This window comes from Emys orbicularis, chromosome 18, assembly GCF_028017835.1.
Source record: "Emys orbicularis isolate rEmyOrb1 chromosome 18, rEmyOrb1.hap1, whole genome shotgun sequence".
Lineage (NCBI taxonomy): Eukaryota > Metazoa > Chordata > Testudines > Emydidae > Emys > Emys orbicularis.
Genome location: NC_088700.1, coordinates 11,678,103 through 11,689,338, shown reverse-complemented (window position 1 = coordinate 11,689,338; position 11,236 = coordinate 11,678,103). Strand labels below are relative to the sequence as shown.

At 38.8% G+C, this 11,236-nt stretch overlaps 1 protein-coding gene across 2 annotated transcripts in view; it reads left to right on the top strand.

Moving 5' to 3' along the window:
* The first annotated feature begins 683 nt into the window (after positions 1 to 683).
* The window catches only part of ABL1 (ABL proto-oncogene 1, non-receptor tyrosine kinase), a 112,644-nt gene continuing 102,091 nt past the window's right edge, over positions 684 to 11,236 (top strand). For both annotated transcript variants that reach the window (XM_065418610.1, XM_065418609.1), the window contains exon 1: positions 684 to 819. In XM_065418610.1, the coding sequence (XP_065274682.1) occupies positions 684 to 819 (136 nt within the window). The remainder of the gene's footprint in view (positions 820 to 11,236) is intronic.

The window sequence follows — 11,236 nt, the reverse complement described above, 5'->3', positions numbered from 1 at the left end:
AGCAGTGGTAAAAGTGGCAGAAAATTTGTTCTCGGAGAAGGCAGAACTGTTGGGCTTGGATGACTGCAAGTTTCACTGAAACATCCACCTCACTCAAATGTCATTATGGATCCTCAAAGACTTTGAACTGTCTGCACCTTGATTGGAAATCTAAAATGACTCTAACACACTTGACTCTCTCTGACTTTAGTAATACTTGAAGCCAAATCACTGGCTTTTTGGCCTTTATTAACTAAGTGCTATGCAAAAGAAAAGGAAAAAAAGAAACCTTGACACTGATTGCAATGGGAATGACTATTTCCTGCCTGGGTGACCCTATATGTGGTTTTCTTATTGGTAAGATGAACTAGTTCCCATTTACTCAGTGGAAGACTCATTACAGACAAGAACTTGAAACTTTGGTAACACTTGTTGTAGCTGCTAAGTAAATGGAACATCTTATAACTCACAGCTTTGCATAAAGCCACCTGAAGAGTCTTGTTGCAGTTTTTAAAGTGTAGAAAGAATCTGTGCAGCTGACTGAACTCTCTGCTTAAAGTGATCAGTTTGCTGATGCAGTAAACGCAACAAACGCGCACATCTAAAATATTATTTCACTTCCAAATTCTCTGCCAACCTGGAAGATCAGGGATCTCCGTCTCCACACCCTTCTTGTCCTGGGAAAGATTGCCTATTGTTACTTTATGGGGCAGCAGCCTGGAAAAGTTCTTGGGGACCAGAGGAGGCCAAGTCTGCCTGCCCTGCACTTTATCAAAGGAGCAGGGAAGAAAGAATCATCTAGGCATGGAGGCCCACATTGCAATGTCTTCGTGGAACATGGTAGGTGTTTTGATTGGTGCCCCGTTTGATTTGTAGTTAGCCTGCAAATTAGTGTTTTGTTAAATTGTATGAAATGGTTTTAAAAAGAAGGGTATTAGCTGTTGTCTTCCCTCTTCTGCTCCCTAAGGTTTCTGGTGACCCCTCTGTATGATCAGCTGGTAAGATATTGCTGTTTCCCGGTTTTGTGAAACCCCAGTGGGCATTCTTGTATAGCTAACTGCAGGGAAACCAACTTCTTCATAATGTTATCCAGGGCAGACATTTTAGAAACATTTGTTTGTTTGTTTGTTTTGAATCCTTTGAATTTTGCATGTAAAAGATTTGGACCAATTGACTCTAGTGAGGATGCTATGCTTAATGTCATGACTAATCAATTTTTTTTTTTTTGCATCTATTTAAAGGGCAACTGAAATATCACACTTCTGTTGAGACACTTGTATTTACTATAGTAGTTAGTAGTAACACCCAAGACAAAGAGAACTGCTTTGTTTGTTTTTTACTTTGTGTATTTGACAACTTTTGTGGATGCTCAGTTTCATTGTGCTCCTAGGTAGCCAGTGAGGCCTGTATTATGATGCTCATGGAAGCAGAGGTGTTAGCCTGTGTGAAGCACCTTGCAGGCCTGGGAGCTTAGTGTCACCTTGTGTTCATGTGGGCCTTGCACCCAGTAACAGGGGACAGAGAAATGTGCTTTTTAAAGCCCCCCTCCCACCCCCCCCAAAAAAAAGAGAGAGAGAGAGAAAAAAAGGGGCAGTGGGATTCATGGCCTGGTTAAATTTATTTTTTAATTTGTTTTTTTAACTGATTAGATTTCAAGCTATGGTTCCCCGTTAAAAGACAGACGCAGAAAGAAAAATATGTTGCTGAAATGTTTTTTTACTAAATCTCTATCCTGCACTTGCTTTGAATTCAGAAGTTCTTCTGAGACAACATGCTACAAACTGCTTTCTTAGGCTCGAAAATATGATTCTGACCATGGCCATTTAGCATTTTGATTCCACTCAGAGTAACTTTATTCAGGCATGAAACAGACCAGTGTTTGTCATCTTTGGCCATTAGATAACTTTGAAAGCTTTGCTTTCTCTGGGAACACAGTTAAATAGCAGGTGAAAAAGTTTATTAAAATAAATGCGCCTGAGACTTATTTTGTAAGGGGACTTAATTTGTGAAACTATTCTTCATCCTGAATTTCCCAGAGGGTCCAGGAAATTCAATAGCATTCTTAGTATTATTTGCAGATGGATGCTGTAGAAGTTTTGAGTGTGTTAAAATATTAAAATAATCAATGATTAAAAATGATTTGTATTTCTCCCCTCTTCCCACACAATGTGTCCGTGCAGTGATTGTTTGTAAAGTGAAGCTAATTCTTGGGAAGCTGGATGATAAGCCTATGACAGCTGTGGTATCAGTGGCATGTTCCCACTGCAAAAACACTCCAAACCAAGTATTTTATTATTTTTTAATCAAATATACACATATGCCCCATCTCTGTTGCCTCTGTGCTTCTCTATACAGAGCTTCAAGCTTAGATGGGTTGGAGCGAGAAACAGCACTGAACTGCAAGTAACACAATATTCCAACCAAGTTTGGTGTTTTGATCTGGGAGACAAGGCAGAAATCCTGCTTTTTGATCATTTAACAGGAATAGACAGACGGTAACTTTTTGTCAGGATGACATGAGGTCAGAAGAACCCAGCACGTTTACAAGAAAAAATATTGTCTATAATGGCAATACTCCATATGTCCACAAGAGACCTCAGTGTCTTGATTAAAAAAAGAATACAACTTGAAAGGGAACCTCAAGACTATTACATCTGTTAAGGGGACTGCAAAAGTTCAGTCTCACTTATCCACATGAGGAAAAGCTTCTTCCCTTATAATCCCTCTGAGTATATGAAGTGGCTCTCAGTAGCACAGCTAGTATTTAAGACTCTGTTGCTGTTTCTAGTTATTCATCCCCGTTTTGGGCTTGGCATAAAAACATAGCTCCTGGCTGAAACCTTGCCTACAAAATCTTATCTTGGGAATGAATTATATGTAATTTAAAAAAAATAGTCTGGCTGTTTAGGTTGTAGAGAGGAAAAAATAGCTTCAGGTGCTCCCCATCTCTCTAAAATTGCATATCAGTAGTTTTCTTGCCATGTAAAGAAAATAGTCCTTAATCTGTCTTTTTGGTATATGGACAGAGAATGATTCATATTTCATATCCTATTCATAAAGCTGCTGTGGATCGTATTGTATAAAAACAAATTGGGATTCTTTTCAGGATTTTAAAATCTAATTGTTTTATGTAATTTCTCTTTAGTATTTTCATTACATGGTTTCCTGTAAGATCTAAATCAGTGTGTGCATGTTCTCTGCCATAGTGTGTGCACCAGCTTGTCCCGCAGAAAGTCGGGTGTCTCGTTTTCTGTCAGATCTAATGCGTTTTTAAAGAAAAACTGAAGGCTGGGCTACCCAAGGTAAGGTCTCAAAGAAGGCACCTATATCAGGAGATAGTTGAGAGAGGAGCAGCTGGAGTGGCTTGTCACCCTCAGCATTGTCCGTTTAAAAGAACATTATATTTGGCCTTGGCACAAAGGTGATCTATTGAACAATTTTTAATATTCTTTTTATAAATCTCTTAGCAAAGTCCATGTCAATCTGTGTCTTTTAAAAATGATTCTGTCAGTCTTAAAGTTCCAAGGAAGGAAAGCTTATAAAAATAATTAATGGCAAAAATGCATTGATAGGTTTAACTCATAGAATGTCCCCAGGAGAGAGCAGAATCCCATTGAGTGGACATTATGTATGGGACATCTGTCACCCTTACATCAAGTAGTGCCTTATTTAATAAGCTGTCCCATTGATTTCAGTGGAACCACTTTCAGAGCTAAGTTCTATTTAATATAAGACTGACAGAATCACACCCAGATGCAATGTTTAAAAAAAATCTCAAATGCCTGAGTGTTCTGCACTGTTAGTTGGTTAGCAAGGTGGTTAAAGTGTAAGTAATTTTGGATATCCACAATGTACATCAAAACAACCTTCATGAGTAATTCCATTTTTCAGCTGTTGTTAATTATATAGTGCCAATAATGTCCTACATGCTCTCGACATGTAAAAAGACAAATCATCAGACCCTTGGCCCCACTAATGTCCATCTGTTCTACTGGAGTGGTGCAAAGGGGCCTTAAATCTCCCCTAAATGGCCAGTTGAACCTTTCCCCACCATGGGGGAATCCTCAGCTGGTGTACAGCCATCAGAGCTTCTGACCCTTCCTTCTTCCCTCCCTGCCCCGATATCGGAGCTGTTCTGTGGGCTGGAGTTCATTGTGATCCTCACCAGCATAATGGCTTCTACAGTGGGCAGTTCCAAGCCAGTTACAGCTTCCCTTAGAGTACTTTAACTTGCACCATGGGCTACTTCAGTTCCTGGCCAGCCTAGGATTAGGGGAAGTGGAAAGGCCACCTGTACCTCTCCTTCTCATATGTTGAGCTTATGCTTCTTTCAACTGAGTACTGAGCCCAGGGTCACTCCCCTGAAGAGTGTACAATCCTGTCTGCTCTCTCTATTAAGAAAAGCTCATTCCTCTGAGGCATGCAGTATTTTGTACAAAATGGAACGACATATGGCTTATTTAGCATTGTAAGACAGTTGTACATAATAAAACAACCATATTATATTAAATATAAATGACAGTTAATGGAATGCTAAAGCACTCATGTCAAAAAATGCAAAATTGAAGTTCTCATAATAACCTTAACTTGCCCTTTTTGCACTCATGGAGCCTTCATTTACCCTTGGTCTACAGTTGCTCAGCTCCTTTTCAAATGAACTGAAGTGTGAGTGCATATCTGAGGGCAGAACTACGCCCACAGAATATTAAAATATACATTTGGGTTAGTAATAAAAAAAATCCATATGTATGATGGGTGGAACTTAACCTTATTATGAGACCTTTAACCTTTGCATTGTTTTACTTGAGTGTAATGTAAGATTATTAATTTTAATTAGTATATATTTTTGGATTTAATTCCCTTGTTTTTTCCCTGAAGGCTAACGCTACACACTTTTTATTAATAAATGCTAGGATACAAAGAGATACTAACAAAAATGAAGTATCTTTACACCTTGCCCAGAAACTTACATTGAACAAGTGCTTATGGGACTTCCATGTTTTCCTGTTCATGCAAGTAGAAGACTTCCATGCACTTAGGTAGCTTAAAGTCTACTTAACAGCAGTTTGAAACCTACTAGACTTGTGAGATAGTAGTTAATTTCCAACTGCTATTGGGAAAGTCCTGCAGTGCAGTGACCATGCATGGTTGTGCTGCATGAGCCTCCTTTGCTGCAAGGTTCATTTGGAAGTAATTGAAACTAAGGGGGAGGGGGGAGAGGCGATGGTGGGGAACTTCCCAAAGGAGCCCTGAATCTGAGACTTTCTCTTCTGTCCTTCACCTCATTTTAAGTGTATAAAGAGCTCCCTGGTAGACAAGAATTAAACCTGGGCTCATGATATTTTCATTACCTTTCATGTTACAAATCTGTGATTTATTTTCTACCTCTGACGTATCCTGTAGTTAATGCAAACATGTTATAAAACTGAGCCTGCCTGTTTAAACCCCCGGTCTGTGTTGAGGAAGAGGGTTTTATCTGAAAGGGAGGTAGGAGGGAAGAAACATTTTAGTCAGTATTGCTTTATTGTGCTAAAAGGGCATTTCACCTCATTTCATCTGTGAGCTTTCTTTCAAATATCTGTTGACTATACTTGGGAAACTGAATATGAAATGAGCTCATACAAGAATTAAGTGTTTCACGTCCTCTGGTAGTGGCAAAATATGCTGTCCTCTTTTCGAAGACTGGACAATGAAAATGTGCGAAGGTAATCTACAAGAGTTTTTACTAAATAAAGAGATGAGCTGGTGGAACCTGTAGTTCTCTTTATTTGCTGAGATTGTGGAAAAGACAGGTGGGAAAGCAGAGTGTTATAGAATTTTTACTGCTGGGTCTGGGCTCTTGTTACAAGAGAGCACAGAGTGTTTCTTGGTATTTTAATCAGGAAACCAACCACCCTACTAGCTGGACCTATAGCACACATTCACAGAAGGCATCCAGGGAGAGATCTGTCATGGAAAACTGCCATAAAAATTCATAAAAACTCTTTCAAAAGGATGATATCAATTTAAACAAAATTCTTCTGTTACTGATAACATTGCTTGTATTTTTAATAGTCTTTCAGCTTTAGTAATCTGACTTCTTTTACACCACTTATGCTGTTTACATTTTATATTTCACTCAGTGGTGGGCCATGAAAATGAGCTAGTTCCTCCTTCAGTGTTTGGTGGGTTGACTCAGCATATTACTAGCTGCTGTGCTACATTTAGAGTCTGCATTGGTTATGTTCTGCTTTTATAGGAGATATATTGACCTCTTTTTCTGCCATGTAGAAAAAAATGCATGATTTTGAGATGTACAATTATTATCATTTTATTGTCATAAAACTCATTAAAGTTAATATTGAGGCTATTGTTGAGAGAGAATGAACTTTCAGAGGCCAGGTGGTCCAGATCAGGCAGTGATCAAACAATTATATAAGCCCTTGGCGGTACGTTCTAGGCAAGTACATCCTTCATCCTAATAATTCATTGGGCTGTAATGGAATGACTAATCCTTTTCCTGAGCAAAAGCTATTCTGTTTTGCAGACTAACTAATCTCCAAGAAGTTGCCATGTTTAAGCAGTTTATCTCTATCATGATGAATAGGTAGTAGTTGCCAGCATGCTAGACTTTCATTAATAGATTGTGCTGGTTCTGCATTCTTTTTATGTACCTTTTGTCATAAAAATCTTGTGGAAGAAGATCAGTATGGGATGGCAGGAGAAGGCTGCAGGTCATTAGAATGGGAATTAATGTATGTAAGAGATCATTTTACCCACTGCATTTCAGAATATGCCAAAACAAACTTTTAGTATTTTAAATGGCAAAGTTAAAGCTTAAGCTTTTTACATTAGGGAGGCAGCAAGATCCAGTGGATAGAGCATTGGACAGGAAGCCACCAGACCTGTGCTCTGTTCCTGGCTCTGCAACTGACATGCTTTGTACTTTGGCAAATCACTTTCACCTGTTTCCCTTGCACCTTCTGTCTGTTTTGTCTATTTAAACAGTCAGCTTGTTGGGGCAAAGATTCTCTCTCTCGCTAAGCTGTACGGAGCTTTTTGCCAGAAGCTGGGAATGGGCGACATCGGATGGATCACTTGGTGATTACCTGTTCTGTTCATTCCCTGTGAGGCACCTGGCATTGGCCACTGTTGGAAGACAGGATACTGGGCTAGATGGACCTTTGGTCAGACCCACTATGGCTGTTCTTACAGTGCCTAGAAAAATGGGTCCTCAATCTCAGTTGGGCCTCTAGGCACTATTGTAATACAAATAAGAATAGATTGCAGCTGCTGCAATCACTACCACTACTACTGTATAATCGTGTTAAACTTATCACTTGTGAATGTAAACATAACTCCTTTTTAGCTGACTTCAGATAATCTAAATGTGTATCTGGAACAATAACACTTCAATTTTCAATAGCAGACCTGTGCTAATTGAATATTCAATGAGTGGTAAGTTGATAAATCTGAAGCCTTGAATTACAGTATTGTTGACTCATAATTTTTAAATCTCACAACTGTTTGTAGAATGTTGCTGCAGTCATGTTGATATACTCCAAATGTGTAGCATTATAGGATTTAAAGTATTTTAGTGTGATGCCAATGACATTAGCCTGTGTTCACAATGTTTCTTCTACACAGTGTTGTGATTGGTTTATGTTAACTTTTGCTTCTGTCTGTATGAATGTAGTAAAAGGCCAAATATACTCTTGAAAATAGGAATTTTTTCAGAATTACTTACTGTTTCATATATCTTGCGCTTTCCATATTTTCTGGCCTGCATTTTATGTACTATACCTATTGGTATCATTATAAAGAGAGCCACTGTCTTCACCTAGTAGTGTTTTGTGATGCGGATTTACTGTTGCTGCACAAGTCTTCTTCATGTGCATGCCAGATGTATTAAAAGATCTGTTGTGAATCACTGAGGAGTATTGCTGTAGAAATATAAAACCAATTTAAGCAGAAGTTACAAAGGGTTTTGTTGGATATTCTATCAAATCTTGTTTCTGTACTGATGGAACTCAAATTAAACTTGAACTGTAGGAGTCAGTCTGCTTATCAGTGCTTGCAGTTCTAGTTTAAAGGAAGGTGAAGGACTAAATATTGGACAGAAATATTAATCAGTGTCCAGAGAATTTTAGCGAACAAAGCTGCCTAAAACCAAATTATGATAGCTCTTTCCTACTCTAGTTCAATTATTCTTCTTTAGCTACTGTATTTGGCCCCGGTTCTGTTCTTAAATGCTCAGTGTGAGTTTTGTTGAAGTTGATAGGAGCTGCAGACACTGGAGGGCACCATTTGGTACAAATTGTCTAACATTGCTTAAGGGTACGTCTATACTTACCTCCGGGTCCGGCGGTAAGCAATCGATCTTCTGGGATCGATTTATCGTGTCTTGTCTAGACGCGATAAATCAATCCTGGAAGTGCTCGCCTTCGACGCCGGTACTCCTGCTCCGCGAGAGGAGTACGCGGAGTCGACGGGGGAGCCTGCCTGCCGTGTGTGGACCCGCGGTAAGTTCGAACTAAGATAGTTCGACTTCAGCTACGTGAATAACGTAGCTGAAGTTGCGTATCTTAGTTCGAAGTGCGGGGTTAGTGTGGACCAGGCCTAAGTTTCTAAGTTATTTTTTTTACACTCTGGGAAGATTCCCTTATCCACATACTTAGTTTATCTGTCTAGAATGACATTCCCTGCTGTAATGACATGTTTCAGAGTAGCAGCTGTGTTAGTCTGTATCCGCAAAAAGAACAGGAGTACTTGTGGCACCTTAGAGACTAACACATTTATTTGAGCATAAGCTTTCGTGGGCTACAGCCCACTTCTTCGCATCCGAAGAAGTGGGCTGTAGCCCACGAAAGCTTATGCTCAAATAAATGTGTTAGTCTCTAAGGTGCCACAAGTACTCCTGTTCTTATTCCCTGCTGTGTGTTTACTAGGAGTTCTAAATGCAAGTTTCGTTGAGATTTAGCCTTCAGTGCTGCCTAAAGTCTACAAAGTCAGGTCTGCCCATACCTTGCTTTGCTGTTCCCTTTCTAGGATGTCTGTCTTTATAGTTTCTTATTGTGTGTGGAAAGCATGATTCTGGTCTCTGGACTCTTACAGCAATTTAATTCCACTGTTTTAGTGGGGTTACTGCTAATTTACACAGAAGTAGGGGAGATCAGGATTCACCCAGGAATCTAAAGGCTAGCTGATCAGTATTGTAACATATCTCTGCTCTGTCATTTTTACTGAGTGATGGATTTTCTCTGTAGATTATTAATTACAAAGGCTTCTTTTAATTACTTGTATTAAAGAACCAGTGTTGCTGCATATGACTGTTTTGAGCAGTCATTTATCCATAAATGGTGGTGTGCGGATGCGCTGCAGTGCATTTATATTCTGGTCTAACTTTTCTTCCTACCTTATCTCTGCCATGTCAATTAAAGCATTCTCCATATTTATGTTCAGGGACTTGAGTATGTCCAGTCTGCCTCTGAGTAAACTCCTCCTGTAAAATGCTTTCTCAGGCATCAGTAAAGCAAATCCTGTTAGCGCTGTTCTCTTAAAGCTCATCAAATAGTTTCTGTACTGAGCATTATTGTATTCTGGTTTGTGTTGCATATTTACATAAGGGACAAAATAATGTGAGCATGACATATGATTAAGGCGGTGCTGAATTTCATGTGACCACTTCCCTTTAATAGTACATGCTAAAAAAAAATTTGGGGGGGATACTGAAGTTTGATAAAATGCAGGAATTCCCCCTTCCCTGCCGTATATTTCCTGGGTGTGTCAGATTTTTATCACAATTGGGAGTGTGATTTTTATCACAATTGCTGTGCATGCTCCCTGTATTTCCTGTCATATAAACGCTGTCCAGGGAGAAGCTTGATTTACTGTACCCATCCACCATCTAAAGTGCTGAAGGCAAAACCCACCTATTAACTTAGCACTGTCAACTGTTGCAGTACAGTATAACCACTAGTCTGATCAGCTCCTGATTTGCAAAGAAAGCTAGAAATTGGCACAGCTGTTGTAGAAATTGCTAAAACTTTTAATCACTGGTCATTCCTTGTCTATATCGAGAACAAATACTGCTATTTTTCAAGCATGTGGGAGTGTCAGTGGTAGATGGCTGAAGATATAAAACTAACTTGGAAGTCATTCAGATTTCCTGAAAATATTTTTTTGTTTGTTGAAACTTCATGTTTTCAAAAGGCCATCTCTACTGACTGCTAGATATGTTTAATGACCCACTAAGATGCTATGTGTTATGTTCTTGATCTCATCAGTTTCTCTTATAACTGCAGCAATTGTCAGTGAGGATATGCTGTAGAAAACTCAACTACAGGTGTTACTTTTTTATTTAATCTTTTGTGACATTTTTTTAAATGAACCTTGAGAAATTTTAAAACCTAGCCACAAGATGTCTTTTCTGGATCTTGAATAGTACTGTAGTTAGAACAATTTCTGTTCTGATAAAATGGTCTGTAGCCCTCTCACCTAAATGAGAGGTATATGCCAAAGGTGGTATCAAAAACTAATGGTAAGATCTGGGGCAGAAGTGACAACCCTGAATTAGAAGATGGTGAGCAATCAGGTCTTTTAAATTAAACACTATTATTAAAAAGTTGCTAAAATAATATTGTAGCACTATTGAACTTAGTCTTGTACAAGAATTACTTTTAAAGCCCATAATCCTGACTGGTTTGAGGCCTTCTTTCTGATGATGCATCTCTCTTTGACATCCCTTGCACTAAGGGATTGAACTGTTGCATTTTAGGTTGTAAGGTGATGGTGCTTTTTCACTTATCATAAGGATTTGGGGGGGGGGGGAGCATGGGAGCACAGCATTAATTTCAGTCTACACTTCCTTGCTTTAAACAGTAGAAACACAATTTTGAAAATATTTTTTCAGCACTGTCTTCAGTTTCAGTTATTGCTACCTCCTGCCTAGCGTCTCGTCTCCCCATCCTATTCAGTTGAGCCACATTATTTCACTTTTAAAATATTGTGCCTGTTTCAGTATTGTTTCATGTTGTTTGTATTGTATTTTAGATTGTTTTTAACTCCTTTGAGGAAGTTAAAAACAACTCCTTTGAGGAAAGCGGCTTTGTAAATATTTTTGTAATAATATGTATGTTTAGAAACTTCAACAATTCCGAAGACTTAAACTTTTGTCTGTAAGTGGGATTTGTGGGGGTTATCTGGGGAGCACAATTCAACCCATTGTATTAATATTGTCTTAAAGTCAGAAGTCTGATCATAGGTAGGTAAAGGGACA